The sequence below is a fragment of the Lissotriton helveticus genome, chromosome 11 (genome assembly GCF_964261635.1).
Source record: "Lissotriton helveticus chromosome 11, aLisHel1.1, whole genome shotgun sequence".
NCBI classification, from domain to species: Eukaryota; Metazoa; Chordata; class Amphibia; order Caudata; family Salamandridae; genus Lissotriton; species Lissotriton helveticus.
In genome coordinates this window covers 60719524-60736478 of record NC_136072.1, presented here as the reverse complement: position 1 = coordinate 60736478, position 16955 = coordinate 60719524, and the positions used below count along the sequence as shown (strand labels likewise).

The window sequence follows — 16955 nt, the reverse complement described above, 5'->3', positions numbered from 1 at the left end:
GCCCCTCATTCAGCTTTGGTGCAAAAACGGTACCCACCCCAACAACCTGACTGCATCCAGATAGACATGTTAATGTAGGATATGTATAACACGTGTTACCTTCTTCCAGACAAAAAATGACAGTGTCACAAGGCCCAGTTTTTTGCACAAGGCCCAGTTTTTTTATGGAGCTGCACACCTCAGTTATAGTTATATTTTACCATCTAAATAGGGAGGGGGCTATTTTGTGTGATTGCATTAGCACTCCTGGCATTCCTACTGTACCTGTGGAGCAACTGACATATCATTTCCATGAGAGTTATGCCCTCCCTCGCTGCTGCAGTTGGTATGTATTCTTCAAGTCACATTCTTGAAAAAAGGCTGACCCAGTCTTTCAGCTTCACAAAAAAAACTAGACAACAAATAATGTGGTCTCTGGGATTAATATCTGTGGCAAGAATGCATTATGTAAAAACTCCAGCACTGCAAATGTGAACCAACGATGCAGAAACAACACTTAACTGCCCGAATGAAACAAACACCACGGGCCTCATTTATGAAAATTGACGCATCACTGCGTGAAAACAGCGATGCGTCACTTTTCATTGCGCCCTCCTTGCGATACCAATGATGCATCATATTTACAGTATGACGCATCATTGTGCAAGGAGATACAGATACGTCAGTATTTCTGACGTTTCTGCATGGCGCAAAAGTGACGCATTGCTGGAGTGTGTCACAAAAATGAAGCAACTCCAGCAATGCGTCCTTTCACATGGGGCAAGCCCCATGTGAAAGGGCCTGCATCAGTCTTACGCCTGCTGTGAGGCAGGTGTAAGATATTGACGCATTTGCATCCTAGAAGTGGCGAAGTGAAATCTTATAGATTTCACTGCGTCACTTCTACGACCCTACTTGCGTCAATACGCCCCCCTTGCATACATTATACCTGGCGCAGGTATAATGTGACGCAGGGATTTACAAAGTGACGCATCTACCTAGATGCATCACTTTGTAAATATGGCGCAACAAGGTGCATTTTTTACGCCACTGGTGCGTCACAAAAAGTGACGCACCGGCGGCGTAAAAGTGACGCACAGCCTCATAAATGAGGCCCCATGTTTCCACTGATTGAGTGGTAGAAGATTCATGTTTTTGCACTGCTTGGAGCCAATGTTGCTTTTGCACCAGTGGTGATTGAGATAAATGAAAAAACAGCCCTAGTCTACATTTTTGCCATGCAATCTGCCCTGGATATTTGTTTTATTAATGTAAAACAAACTGGGATAGCAAGCCCTATATGGAAATACACATTAAATTAATGATAAAGCCATTTTTGGAATCTCACTGCTGCTCACCATGGGCCTTATTTATGAAAAGTGACGCATCGCTGCGTGAAAACAGCGATGCGTCACTTTTCACGCATCATGTCGCAAGGAGTTACAGATACGTCAGTATTTCTGACGTATCTGTAGGCGCAAAAGTGACGCATTGCTGGAGTGTGTCACAAAAGTGACGCAACTCCAGCAATGCGTCCTTTCACATGGGGAAAGCCCCATGTGAAAGGGCTTGCGTCCATCTTACGCCTGCTGTGAGGCAGGCGCAAGATTTTGACGCAACAGCGTCCTAAAAGTGACGCAGTGAAATCTCATAGATTTCACTGCGTCACTATTACGAGGCTTTTTGCGGGTGAACGCCCCCTCTGCATACATTATACCTGACGCAGGTATAATGTGGCGCAGGGGTTTAAAAAGTGATGCATCTACCTAGATGCGCCACTTTTTAAATATGGCGCAACAAGGCGCATTTTTTACGCCGCTGGTGCGTCACAAAAAGTGACACACCGGCGGCGCAAAACTGACGTAAGGCCTCATAAATGAGGCCCCATGTCCGTATCAGTCATGTGATCTGTTCTAGGAGGAGATGGAGGCTGCTTGGTCACGTGTGGTCTGTGGAATCACAAGACAGACTCTAATCTTGGGTTCCCTACCACCACAACTGTAAGATGCAGAGCATGTCACACATCTTGTGCCTCAGTACGCATTACTTGCAAGCCAGGCATTTTGTATTAAATTAGAAGTTAAAGGTTAGCAAGCCTGGAGCCAACAAATTACCAGGAGGGTAGAGCTGAGCCCCGGGTCTGGATTAGCCCTAAGAGCCCATGTAGAAGACAAGATTTGAAAATATTTGTAATGTAAATCATGCAACAAACATGAAAATATGGTAAAACCTCGACCAAAGTTAGTGCTTTTCTTCAACATGCACAAGCATTTTACCTTCATACATTATATTACAGTTCTGCATTGAGAGGCACTTATTAAAAGTGACTTTTTAAAATGAAGTTCGAAACATTCACCCAATAAGAAACATTAAATCCCAGTGATAGTTTACCAGTGTAATTTATATGTGGCCTGGATTCTTATTATACGTGGAGCAAATTTACAGCACAAGTGAGTTCAGGGTGTGTGCTGTGTAAAACTCTTTTGCATTTGATTTATCATTGGTTCACTGCTATTGGTTCTTTACCCAAACCCATTCTGAAGTTGCATATTTGAAGGTCGTTTTATATGAAATAATAACTGTTAAACATATTTAATACAGTACCATAGCTTTTTATGGGTTTAACTATTTCAATATTACATGTTCACTATTGCTTTAAACCTTCTTGCTTCCCCAAATCTGTTTTCAAATGCACTTTCTGCCACTGTTTTGTTTTGTAGATTGCCTTGGAAGGAAAATTCCCCCAAAGACCCTGCTGGTTGGGCTTTCTTGCTGCTCTTCAATGAAAAACCCATCCCCAATCTTTACAGCCCACCCCATTGAAATATCACCAGCCACTGCTACTAACAATAGGAAAAAAACATTATTTCATTATGTTTGTTCTACATTATATTTTACATATTTAATTTTTAATGTTGAGAAATATTCTAATGTAGTTGGTAAAGTCACACATACATATAGAGCCCGATTCACAGAATGAACTTAAGACTAAATCCTAAACTTTCTACTATTTGGTATTCACAGAATGCACTTACTACTTTCGGGATTCACAGAATGAACTTACTACTTTCGGCATTCACAGAATAGATTTAAGACTACTAACTTTACGTCCGCACTCGGCCGGAAATTGCGGCCCCGAGGCGGAGCTTCAGGCTTGGGGATGGAGCTTGTGGCCTGGAGGCGGAGCTCCGGCCCAGAGGTGGAGATTTCATCCATGGCTAAATCCCCACCTCCAAGCCAGAAGCTCCGCCTCCAAGCCGCAAGCTCTGCCTCCGGGCCGCAAGCTCCACCTCCAAGCCAGAAGCTCCGCCTCCGGGCTGGAATTTCCGGCCCGAGTGCGGACGTAAAGTTAGTAGTCTTAAATCTATTCTGTGAATACCGAAAGTAGTAAGTTCATTCTGTGAATCCCGAAAGTAGTAAGTGCATTCTGTGAAAACCAAATAGTAGTAAGTTTAGGATTTAGTCTTAAGTTCATTCTGTGAATCGGGCCGATAGAGTTTACATTGTTTAACGTTCTTTTGTACAGTTTATAATTTATTTTCCACATACATTTGTAAATGAAAAAGAAAATACATTTTTTTTTGTCATATCGTATAATTTTAAATAATATATATTATTTAGTACTATTAGTATATTTTAAGTTGTTTACAGTACTAATTACTATGTATTTTACAAATAATTTCAACATGTTTATAACTTTTTTCTATACTATTTGAACACATATATTTTATATTTTAATGTTTCCTTTAATTTCTATTATAACATAGTCTTTTATTAATTTCCATTTATATTGGTAGTTACATTTTAAGTGTAGTAATATAATTATTAGCCGAATTCAGATCCTGTAGGTTATGGATACCTGCTGCTATACTATGTATGTAGGAGTACTTGTAAGGTAATATTTTAGGTTTTGAGGCTAGGGATCCTTGGGGTAGAGCTAGATAGAGTGGAATACTGTATTGCTTTTTCTGGTAGTGTAGTTTTGTCATAGGTTGTGTTTTATAGTTACGTAGTTAAGTGAGGTGGACCTTAGTGTAGTGTAGTGTAGTGTAATGTGTAGTGTACGTGCTAGGGAGTGGAGGCCTTTGTCATTTATACAAAGTTTTACTTTGCGTTGAAGCATTTTATATATTTCTTTGGTCTGTTTAGATATTATAGGTTTAATGTTTGTTAAATGTTTTTCTGTTCTTGGTACCTTTGTTCTTTTTATAGGATTTATAGGAATTGGTATAGAGAAAGAAGCCTTTGGTTTATTGTGGCTTGGAAGGTGTTGTGCCATTCTTCCACTGCGTTGCTTGTTTTGGCTTCTTGGGCCATGGTGCTGTCATTGACATTTCACCATGGTGTTTGAAACTTGGATTAGTGCCTGTGACCAGAATGGTGCAGTCTGCCAACCCAAGTCTTCAAAATAGTCCACTAGGGGACGCAGGGGCTAATTACAATTGCTGAAGGACTGCCACTGCCAGCCATGCGGTGTCGGTCCTTCAGTAATCGGACCGCGATTTCCCCCCACCACATTACGATGACAGGGGAATCGCTTCCGGACAGCGGCAGACTCAAAGACCGTCCGCCATGGAACCGCCACAGGCAGTAATTCCGATTGCCTGGCAGGGCGGTCTGCATCCATGAAATGGTGGCGGTGCCTAGTAAGCACCGTCCGCCAAATTATGATGCTGGGGCCGATTCACAGAACTAACTTAAGACAAAATCCTAAACTTACTACTTTTGGTATTCACAGAAGTTAGGATTTTGTCTTAAGTTTGTCTTAAGACAGACTTAAGACAAAATCCTAACTTAAGTCTGTCTTAAGTCTGTCTTAAGTTTGTCTTAAGACAAACTTAAGACAAAATCCTAACTTCTGTGAATTCCAAAAGTAGTAAGTTTAGAATTTTGTCTTAAGTTAGTTCTGTGAATCGGGCCCGCTGTCTCCAGCCATCCTTTCTAAGGCGGCTAAACTGACATTGAAAGGCTGGTGGAGATTGGGTTCAGGGGTCTGTTTCGGGCCCTGATTGTGTTGGTACCCCCTACATTTCACTGCACCAAGTGGCAGGCACCGTGAGGTGCCTGCCACCTAATGCAGTGAAATGCCCAACATGCTATTTTAATATTGCAGCGGGTGTTGCTATCAACTGCACCCGCTGCAATGTTAGAATGTGAAATGTAACAGCCATGGTGGCAGTCACATCCTAATTGGGTGTGTGGAACCACCGCATGTATTGCCGATTGTCCCGGTCACCACCATGATGGCGGATGGACTCCAGTCTGTCCGTCATCGTAATCGGCTCCTTCGTTTTTGCTAATAAGTTTTTGAGGTAGTGAGATTCAGTAAGAAGATTGCTGTGGTATGTATGTTAGGACAATTTCATTCGAATTTTGCAAGCAAATAAATAGACTGTTTGCTGCATGTTCAACACAGATTTTTGGAGGAGTCTTCAAATGCTTTGATTGTAATAGTAAGAGCAGCTTTATATGGCTGTGTGAGGGTAGATTTTAAAACCTGTTTGTATCATTGCTTGCTTGAAGTCTATTATGATTTTACGGGGGTAGCAATTCTTAGTCTTTATTTCAATGTGGCTTAATATTTCATAGTAGATATCACTTTGCTTGCTGGTAAGCAGGACGTAAATTAGGAGTATTTTACTGTTATGATAGTCACCATGTATGGTGTATATCTATTTGAATGGGAAAGGCACAATTTAAAAGTGCCACTTATCATCCATATTTGTGTCTGGCTAAATCTGAGGAGGTTACTTTGTATTGCACATATTATTATTCACCTTGCATTATTTGTACTGTCATACAAGAGGAAGGGCTCTTTAGTATGTGGAGTGATTAGATTTCTAGGACAGTCTATATCTTGACCTCTCCTTGGGGCAGCAGTAGATTCAAATGTGGATTTTTATAGTATGTCCTATTAATATTTTTTAATTGGAAAATCATGGTTATATCCCTGTGGAGTTCGATCATGAACATCAGAGTATATTTTTTTAGATTATTATTGTGGGTTCCTGGGAGCTCTCAGGTCTTAAAAAACATTTCTTACTTCTATTTCTGGTATATTTGGTTAGGTGGTTGGAACTCCCTAACATTAATTTATATATCATTTCCAGTTATAGCCCTCCAATTACATTATCAATGTATATTTTCAGTGCTTGTGCACTCCTCACTGCGTGTGTATCTCATGTGCGATAATACTTTTTGGGCTTTCTGAGAGTTGATGTACGTGGCAATTTCTGACATTGTATCAGCAAATAAAATAATAGAACTATATATTTATTCAATTCAATTCAAAATAGCTTTATTTGACAGCATGTGACATAAAAGCATTGAATAGCATATATATAATAAAATAGAATCTGTACAATAAAAAGAGAAAAAGATCATGTAATACAGAGGGTTATTTAAACGTCTCATAAGATAGAATTAATAGCAGCATATCTGGTTAGAAAAACATTAAACATGTATCATAAAAGAGAATTCATTCTGGGGCACTATGTACATATAGGGGATAAGTCAGTTGTAGTGAGCAGTGTATAGCAATGTGCATGGTGCTAGTGCTATCTATATCATAATAATATTTTGAGAGTTACATTACAGACCAATATAGTATCTAGTTTAAACACATATAATAAGTTGTGTATCTACATTAGGGTCATTTACAATTAACAGTTTAATAGCATTTTAACTGTTTATATAGTTTATACTTACATGCTGTCCTTTTAACTTGCTGTTTTTCAGCTGTGCCTTGTTTAGCCAAGATGTGGCTCAGGTGGTGCTTTGTTTCTGTTATAATAGTTGCCTTATTTTTAAGGGTGTTTGTTCATTTGGTTTTAACTTTGAGACGTTTTGAGATATAAAACATGTAATTAGATTTAGTGCTTGATTATGAGGTTGGCAGAAAGCACCGCTGTCGCATTTTAGGCGGTCATCCCACCCGAGGCCCTGGCAGTCCGACTACCCGAATGCAATACTGGCGGTAACTCGACTACAGTAAAGCCGCTGGTCTGCCGCCATGGCCAAGACTCCTGCTACAGCATCGATAGCGGGAAGCCAGAGGCTGGTCTTGAAGGCAGTCCTGACAAAGTTCCTTCCGTCCAGATTACGATAAATCTTTCCGCCAAGCTGTTCTTGGCGGGGACACCACCATGCGAAACTCAGCAGAAAGTCTGAAAAAGAGGTGAAAACTCACTGTTTTTCAGGTTCCCACTTCAGAATTTGTGCTGCACGTCATTGTCCAGGTCCCTCCTGTGCTGCTGCCACCAGATCAACATGCTCTATAATCTTGCATTGTCACCAGATTCGATGTTAGGCTTCACCATCTCTTCTCCTATAGAGTACATGGTAACATTTTGTTACATTTAACATGCAACAAAATATTCAGTAACCATAACTTACATATACATTACAACACATACACAAAATATATATGTGTTTCAGATACACACACTTTGTACTTATCCATCTTTACAGCAGCAAAATGTAACTCCGTCAGGACACTGCCACCAAGAGACCACCAGGGCAGCGGGTGCATCGTAACATGGCAGGAGGAAGACCGCCAACCCAGCAGTCTTCTTGGGACTGATGCTGCAGCGGTCCAGTGGTAAGACCGCCAAACTCGTAATCAGGCCCTTTCCTACATATTCAGTCTGTTTCTCGATTTTTTTGTCTTGAAAGTTGGTGGTTTTGGAGAAAAGGGAGGCGTTCTTGTAATCTTGTAATAGTACCTAACGTTTGGAGATATAATGAAAACTATTTATTTTTGTGGTTTATGTTGAGTTAACCAGTAGCCAAATAATTTGCTTACTTACTTTCAGATGTATCTAAGAACTATCAATACTATAAAGATTTGTTAATTCTAGGTTATGTAACGATCCAAAACTTACCTCAGAACGTTATCTTTAGATGACCTTATAACCGCATCCCTCAGGGATTTATAACTATCTACCTCACCTATGTGTATATACTTTAATTTTGACACAATTGGAGCTGCAACTCACTAGTATCAACACTAGCACATATGTCAAGAATGTTTGCATTTCATCTACCTCATGTCTGTGACTCTTTTTACTGTCAATATATATGTTATGTTTTTCACCTACTCTATGTTAAGCGCTCTGATACCCACGGGTCTTGTTCGCGCTATACAAAACTCTATAATAAATAAATAAATAAATAAATAAATAAATGTAGAGGTTCCATTTTCCCCAGGGTAGCCCCTGGAATTGTTTCAATGTAGAATTCGGCGACGTGTCGATTTCTTCTAGGGGTAGTGTTTTTCTGCTACGTTTACGTGATTTTTCGGCTCCTTCCTATTGTGTTTATTTAATTAGTTTAAGAGTTCTATTGGTTACTTTGTTTCATGTTTAATATTATTTGTTACTTTGTGTTTAATTTAAATTAATTTGACAGCTTGTTCCCTATTTGGTGGACTCTAATAAAGGTGTAAGTTTAACTTTAACATATATTTAAGTGTACTAAGGTTATTTATTTCAAGTGTATGTACATTATTAGATGTTTTAGTTAATGTTTTATGTATTTATGTTAGCTTAATCATTTTAGATTGTTTTTGTAGGTCTAATTACTTAAAATTGTTGATTATTAAGGTAAGGTATTTTGTAATCATAAGTTTTTTATATTTTGTTCTGTGCTTAATTGGTTATTTAAATATTTTAACATGTTATATTTGTGTTTTCCCACAAATTCACTCTCAAATCAGACATTTGTTTATATAAAACAAAAATATGACAAAGCCCTGCCATGCTTGGAGATTTTTGGGGGTTATTATTGTTTTTTCTCTTCTGGACCTTTCAGGCATTTTCTGACAGTCCTGATGAGGTACAAAGTACATTAGAACACATGCCGGATCGGATGTACTTACACCTAAGGCCCAAGAATGTCAGGCTGCTATCAATGCCAATTTTCCACTGCCAGAGCCAGTGGGTACACCACTGATGGAAGCATATTCGCTGGGCATACGCAGAAGGTTGCAGCCACGTGCTATGGTATTTTACGAGGCATAAGGCCGGTTCTTAAATACTTCGATCCTCCTACTCGGCAGCTTGTAGTCCAAGCCTCTATCTTATCTCGGCTGGACTATGGAAGTGCGCTGATGTTAGGGGTTAACCAGGCTGAGGCATCCAGGCTCCAGAGGGTGCAAAATGCCGTGGCACGGGCTATTGTTGGTCTTCCCAGACATTGCTCTGTCTCCGGCACTATTTCTGCTCTTCATTGGTTGCCGGTCAGACAGAGGATTAAGTTTAAAGCACTCTGTCTGGCTTTTAAAATCATGAAACTTTCTTCACCGCCGGCTCTTGTTAATCTACTCACTCCATACATACCTCTGAGATCCTTAAGATCTGAGGCTCTGCATCTGGCGACTTGCCCCCGTTTTAAGCTTAGTAGAATGGGTGGCCGCTCTTATCGGGTGCTTGCCGCGGGACTATGGAACTCGCTGCCAGTGCATATCAGAGCTCTGAATGACTTGTCTATCTTCAGGCGCACTATTAAAACATTTCTGTTTTCTGCTGCTGAATAGTCGTTCCTTTTCTTTCTGCAATGTTATGTTATAGTACCTGTCTGAGCGCCTGGACGCCCCTTTGCTAGGGCATCAGCGCGCTATAAAAATATAAATAACATAACATAACATAACATATTGATCTGTCTGATTCTGAATAGTGGGTGTGGACAATCAGTTTGGCAGACAGGTTACTCCACCAAGTTTGTGGCTGCATTCGATGTCCACTAAACTCTAAACCAGACCCAGGTGACCTTATCCACTTTCAATCTACCTGTAGTGCACTACCTTTGGTCTAAGAGGCCTTCAACATACCAGTTGAAAGACTGTCAAGACCAAGCTCCAGAATCTCAAGCATACATATCCCTGGTAAGGGATTCTGACCCCCAGTGACAAGAGCTGGCCTTCCGAGCACAATGACAGCTGCACAGCTTGACCAGTGCTAGTTTATCCAACCTTTTCAACCGGTATAGGATCCTCTTGTCTGGGAATGTTTCATTCTTTACTTCCTGTACCCTATATGTTTTGCACCTGGAATCACATGTGTTACACGCATTTTTAATATCAATTTGGAGAGCATGTTTAGGCAGCAGAGTTAATTTCCCACCTATGAGTATTCTAATTCCATTTAGGATAGTTAATGTTTTGCTGGGATTAGTTCGACAGCATTACTTTCCCCAAATTTTTCAAATTAGCACTTGAATACTTCAGAGTTTTCTGCTATTATCTCTGTACTTTGTAAACCACAACAAGCAATAAACTAATGTTTCTTACTAAACCTGCCAACTTCTGTCTCTTTAAGTCAATTTCGGCTAATGATCTAAAACTCTTAAAATCCAGGTGAAATATGGACCTGTTTCCTGGAGTGGCTAGCTAGGAAGGAGAGAACAAGGCTACAGCAGTACTTTGTCACCCTACTGTTCACCAATAAAAATGCCAAGTTGTCACCTACTTGTGCTACTCTAGACCAGCATCAATAGATCCTGGGGCCAACCATACCTTGTTTGGCTTTCACAGTCTTGCACTGCATTGTATCAAAATATTGTTGTAGGAATGGACGGTAGCAACCCAATTTACACAGAACAAAGGATTATGGATCAGATGTACCAACATTAGGAATACTGTCAGAAATCAACTTAACTTGTGAATATTAATGAGGTTGGGCACAATTTGCGACCAATTAAGAATCACTGCCATCACAGGGATGGCGGCCTGCTATGTTCAGCAGACCACCAAGTCTGTGATTGCTTTTAAATATAGCAATTTGTTTTCTTTTAAAATGTACCCCATTTTCCTTACCATACTATGCAGAGACAGCGGCACATCGGAGGAGCAGCACCCCATTTTAAGCTTGACAGTTACATCCCTAAATAAAAGCAAATCCATGAGGATTGCTTCGCTTACAGTGTGACAATTCGTTTTGGACACATATCAAGCTCTCCAATAGCTTCCTTTCTGGGGACATGGACCAGGAAGATTTTAACCACTTACAGACTCAGCCAGGATTAGGAATTCCATTTGGAATGCACATAAGGGTCATACAACACTTTTAACTCATCGTCCAGAAGATGGTCTAAAGGATGCTTACACCAAAAAGACCGAAACGTCAACAACTTAATCTATTTCCTCAGTGACTTATTTTCCTTAAGGAATTGATTTCTGTATTGATCAGGTTTATTTTCCATTTATGCATTTTGTTTGGAATAGATGCTCACACTAATGACTCTGAGGTATTAGTCATTTTGTTTCATCTGTAAACCTTGGCCATTGTGTATTGTTCTAGACCTTTTTACCTCTTTCTTGTTTTCATGATAAAAGTTTCTATTTTGAAAAATTCACACCCGTTCCAAGAGTATCTTTGGCAGATTTAGTATGACAAAAATAAACCAATTGAATTGTTGATTGTTCAATTGTAAGTTACCAGTTGAAACTTACAAACATTGTTGCATGTTTTAATTGTTGAACTAAGTACATTGAAATAAATCCCTTGTTGGCACAATTACCTGTCAGTAGATATATTAACCAAGCCTCCAAGGGTCAGTTGGTTTTCCCACTTTTTCTTGTTGTATACGATGAATCAGGCCGTTTGTGAATGAAGATAGTCTTGATACATCTGGACTTATGTGCTTTAAATTGCTGGTTACTAGTAAATGGTAGCCATCTATACCAGTGAACAATTAGAACCTCCTAGTTTGATTTTCTGAAGAGCAAGTGTAGTCATTCATTCATTGAAGCGGTGGCAGATTAAATTTTAGGAGCATAATACAGATTTGCATAATTGCCTTTGGGAGTAGCTTAGGGTATTTTCAAAGTCCACTAAACTGTTGTGGTTGTAATTTCATATTTTCTCTTGAATTGTTCTCTCCCTGTATGTCAGGTTAATGCTATCTTCCTCCATTTTCAAATTCTTTTTAACAACCCTTTTACCATCTATATCATGACACAAATAATTAAAATACTCTCTGCTCTTCATTGATTGTGGGATGTCTTAAAAGCACCCCTACTATTGGATAAGGTGAGGGATGTTAGTCAGATCAAATTTCCACTTGCCCATGTGCCATAGGATGGCCTTATCTAATAGTTGTCCTTCTGTAAAACGTGTATGATCCCTGTTATCTTGCAAGGTGGAGTTAAGGGCATGAGTTATCCTCCACAGTCCTTAGGCATGGCCTGGGTTGTTTATAAATAAAACTCTCTGTTCTTTGGCAAGGTGAGTGGGTATACATTTTAAAACTGGATACCACCCAGTCCCTTAAGGGTGCTTCATGGTGCAGGAGTGGAATTATTTAATATTTACTTGAAAGGTAAGGGAGAGTGAGGATGAACGTTGTTTTTCTGGGTGATCATGCCAGGGAGAGAACTGCATCTAGGTATGCCTGTATGTTTCAGGATGTTCATAATTACTGGTATCTATCAAAGGAGAATACATACATACATTGATACATAGATACATACAGTTAGATATTAAATGGTTCAATTCTGAATATTGTGTTCATATTTCTGAACAAATAAAACATAGGGTGATGAAGTTATTAAAGGTGCAAACATGGGATTTTCCCTGAGCTGTCAACTTAAACTATAAAGGTGCAACTGGACTTAATTAGCATGTTTAAATGGCCTCGCAGGCACCTCACAACCTTTAGCAGGAAACAAATCTGCCCTTTCGCAGGTAAGCACCAACCCATATAAATCACCTCCTAAAGCTGAATAAAGCACATATTGTAAACCTGTCTTCTAAGCATATCAATACGACCACTGACAAATGCAGTAGCCATTATTACTTCTATTTTACATTATCTGGGAATTTATATATGTAATATTCATTAATAAGATGACATCTGATTTCACTTGTATCACACACTTCTGCTATTAATTCTGGTGAAGCTGTAGTTTAAGCTTGTGTTAGTTTAGAAACAAACTAATGAAAATATTCATGGACAAGCTTTTGGTTGTTTAATATCAACAGCCTGGTAAATTAGTGGACCATCAATATCGACTTAAAGAATAGGTAGCAATACCACAGGATGATTAAACCTACAAACCGTTCTAAACCCTGATAAGTCCTACCTGCAGAGAACGGTAAGAAGGCATCCTTTTGAATAAAGTTCCCTTCCTTATCCAGGAAATGTCCAGGATTGAACTGGCGAGGCATCTCCCAGTGGTCAGGATCATACAGAGAAGAGGAAAGATTAGCTATGATGAGAGAACCCTGTTGGAAAAGAAATAAACTCTTGTTTGATTGCCAGATTGGAGAAAGATGCAATATATTCTTTCCTCCCAGCCCATGTTAGTAACTTGCTAGTACCCCATACAACTTCTAAATATATGGCTTATGATCCATCATTAAACTGAAATCAGTACCAAACTGAAATGGTAAGAACAAAAATCTCCACTGCCATCTGAAATTTCAGTGTGCCTTCCTCTATTATAAGATATTGTCGCTACTCTGTGCTTAATGTTCTTGAGCCACATGTAGCCATATACCTTTTGAACAATCTGAGACAACATTGGACTTACTACATTGCCACTAAACTCTTCAGTACAACACATTGTCCTACAGACTTGGTAAACACAGAGCATCTCTAATTGTGTGTTTAAGTTGCTCAGCTACACTTTCTTATTTCACACCTAGGACATATACCATTCCTTTTTTGAACAATTCTTCAATAAACTGTTCAGATGCGTCAACGCTAATCATTTGCCTGTAGTGTGAAGGATAAGGTCAGTTCTTTACTCCTTGCTGCTCAATAAGTGTGCCTGAATAACTTTTCAGACCCTTATTTATTGGAGCATTTCATTGCTGTACTAAAGGCAGTACATTCACATTTTCCCATTTCCCATTTACCAATTGCATTATATGCTTCTATTGTCAAGAATATGTCTCTGCTTCACATAAAGTTTCATTCTCTTGATGATGACCCTTAAATGAACATTGGTCAAATCGCTGTAAAAGACAATGGCAATTGAATGAAACTTGAAAGAACTGTTGTGTATATGAGTTTTAAGGACCAAATATTTGCACAAACTATGGACCTCTCATATGTTCCGTTGCCTATTGCATCATACAGTCTATTGCACTGCTCTTTTATCATTCACTTTGTGATCACCGGAGCATTGACATTTTTTTTATGAAGCAACAAATATTTACTCTTGCCTGACTCTACTGGTAGTTTCACTTTTTCTTTCTCATTAATGTTTTTCTTTATCAATGAATGAAAGCTGATTTAATTCATCTTTCATTGATTGTTCCACTTGGAAGCTGTATTATTGATGTGTTTGCTTTCTCTGTCAACACGTATTGCAAACATCTTAGCATCTAAAGAAAAAATCATTTATAAATTGTCTTGACAGAATTATTGTATCAAATGCAAAAATTCTTTAAAAGTTTTCTTTGGTGTTATAAGGGATTGCAACAATGTGAAAATTAGGCCTCTCTGCGGGTAGCAGAGTGAGGGCACTGTGTGTTTTTAAAATACCCCTCACACACTATGAATCCCATAGTGTCATTCTCCCATCATTGGGGTCTTCCCGTCCCTCTACGGGGCGGGGCGTGCTTCAACCTACGAGTGACGTGGGAGCACTTATATTTTTTTACAATAGGCTATGTGATGTGAGGAGAATAGTGGTATGTGTTAGGGAGTGTAGGGACCTATTTACGTGAATGGTGGTGTAAAAAAGTCAAAAATTCCCTGGCTAGTCGAATTAATTTTAATGGCTTCGCAGGCTGGGAACATTAAAAGGGGGTTAGTAAGTAGAATTACAAATGTGGTCTACTTTGTCGACATGACATGTTTCATAGGCAGACCCCTCCTGCCTACTCATCAGGACCTCTGTTGATCCCTACAAAAAAACTCAATTCTCAACTAAATGTTAAAGGCCTATAGTCCTAAACCTTAACAGCAAAAATCAGCTGCTAGGTTTTGCCTCTGGACTTGAGTTGGCCCTTAGTGAGGCATTATCATGAAAGAATTTTCAAGAAAAATTACCTAATATGGTCTATTTGAAGCCTGTTGATATGACCTCATGAGCCTGCGTCTTAGGGTGATTAGTTGACTGGTTAGTGACCGCATGCCTAATCTGGCTTCATTCCATACCCTTCAGCAGCTCCGTGGATGTGAAGGGTATGGAATGAAGCCAGATTAGGCATGCGGTCACTAACCAGTCAACTAATCACCCTAATTAATTTTTTCGACTAGCCAGGGAATTTTATAACTTTTTTACACCACCATTCACGTAAATAGGTCCCTACACTCCCTAACACATACCACTATCCTCATCACATCACATAGCCTATTGTCAAAAAATATAAGTGCTCCCACGTCACTCATAGGTTGAAGCACGCCCCGCCCCGTAGAGGGACGGGAAGACCCCAATGATGGGAGAATGACACTATGGGATTCATAGTGTGTGAGGGGTATTTTAAAAACACACAGTGCCCTCACTCTGCCACCCGCAGAGAGGCCTAATTTTCACATTGTAGTGTTTTCACCAGTTTAGAGAATACACATTATCATATAAAATTAGTCACCACTCACATTGATAGAATCCCATTGTTTACAAGTCTAGTTCAGGAGGGTGATTCTATAATTTCCTCTACACTTCCCCAATTGATTTTTTTAAATAAGGGATTGCAAGACAATGAAACGAGATTTAGTTGCTCTGAGCTTTTGAACAACATTAAGAGTTAAAGGGCAGTTTTAAATGATTCTTACAATTGATACAGTAATTTTATCAACTTCCGAGCGGTACGAATATCATAAAACTAATAAGAACATTATTAAACTTTCTAAGTACATATATATATATATATATATATATATATATATATATATATATATATATATATATAAAAATGTATATATATTATAAAAGAACAGTATTAAACATTATATGTACATTACATATACATATGTATATACACATGTATTTCAGTGAATATATATATTCAATGAAAAACCAAAGGGTACAGAAATGTTATAGTTGGGCTCAGGTGTCACTCGTACAAGACAGAGAAATTCAGCTGTTATAGTTAGTGAGCGAACTAAAACTTGCGCCCCCGTAATACACTGCTGATGACCTTACATATTACATCACTCATGACATGGCCAGTCGCTTCACTGATAACATTGCTGATGACATCTCAAATGACATCTCAAATGACATCACTGATGACATTATCTGGTGACTGTGTGTGTTTTTAAAAAGTTTGAATGTTAAATTATATATTATGGTGTATTGGTGAATCAGTTGGTTTATGATTGCCTAATTGGATGATTCAGTGGATGTGTGACTGACTGTATAAGTGAGTGATTACATATCTCAGTGAATGTATAGGTGAGTGACTGGTTGTGTGAATGTGTATATCTATCTGTCAGTTGGTGTCTATGTGGCTGTATGGGTGTGTGAGTGGGCACATGAGTTTCTGTATGGGTGAGTGATTGGTTGTGTGAGTACCCCTCTGGATGTCTGAGTGTCTGAGTGTCTATGTGGGTGGGTGATGATTGAGTGGGTGAGTCAGTGGCTGTTTGGGTTAGAGAGTATATGTGTGCAAAGCTGTATGGCTGATTGAGTTAGTGAATATAAGAGTGGCTGTATGGGTGAGTGTGTGCTTGTGTTAGTGCCTATATAGGTGAGTGAGTGTGCAGTAGTATCTGTATGAGTAAGTGAGTGAGTGTGTGTGTAACTGTATGGGTGAGTAAGTAGCTATGTGAATGACTGTATGGGTGAGTGAGTAGGTATGTGAGTAGCTCTATGGGTGACTGACTCAGAGTCTGAGCGGCTGTATGGGTGCCACAGTGGCTATGTCAGGGGTTGTATTAGTGAGTTAGCGGGTGTATGAGTGGCTGTATGGGTGAGTAAGTGGATCTATGTGATGATCTATGGATCAGTGGATGGCTGTGTACTGGTATGCGTGTGAAAATGGGTTTGAGCATAATAGTGTGGTGGTTGGAGTTGTTGTATG

At 39.3% G+C, this 16955-nt stretch overlaps 1 protein-coding gene across 1 annotated transcript in view; it reads right to left on the bottom strand.

Moving 5' to 3' along the window:
- The window catches only part of LOC144792078 (cytochrome P450 2J4-like), a 118324-nt gene that overhangs the window by 9321 nt on the left and 92048 nt on the right, over positions 1–16955 (bottom strand). Inside the window, exon 8 of the mRNA XM_078666929.1 lies at positions 13061–13202. Coding sequence (XP_078523055.1) covers positions 13061–13202 — 142 coding nt within the window. The remainder of the gene's footprint in view (positions 1–13060; positions 13203–16955) is intronic.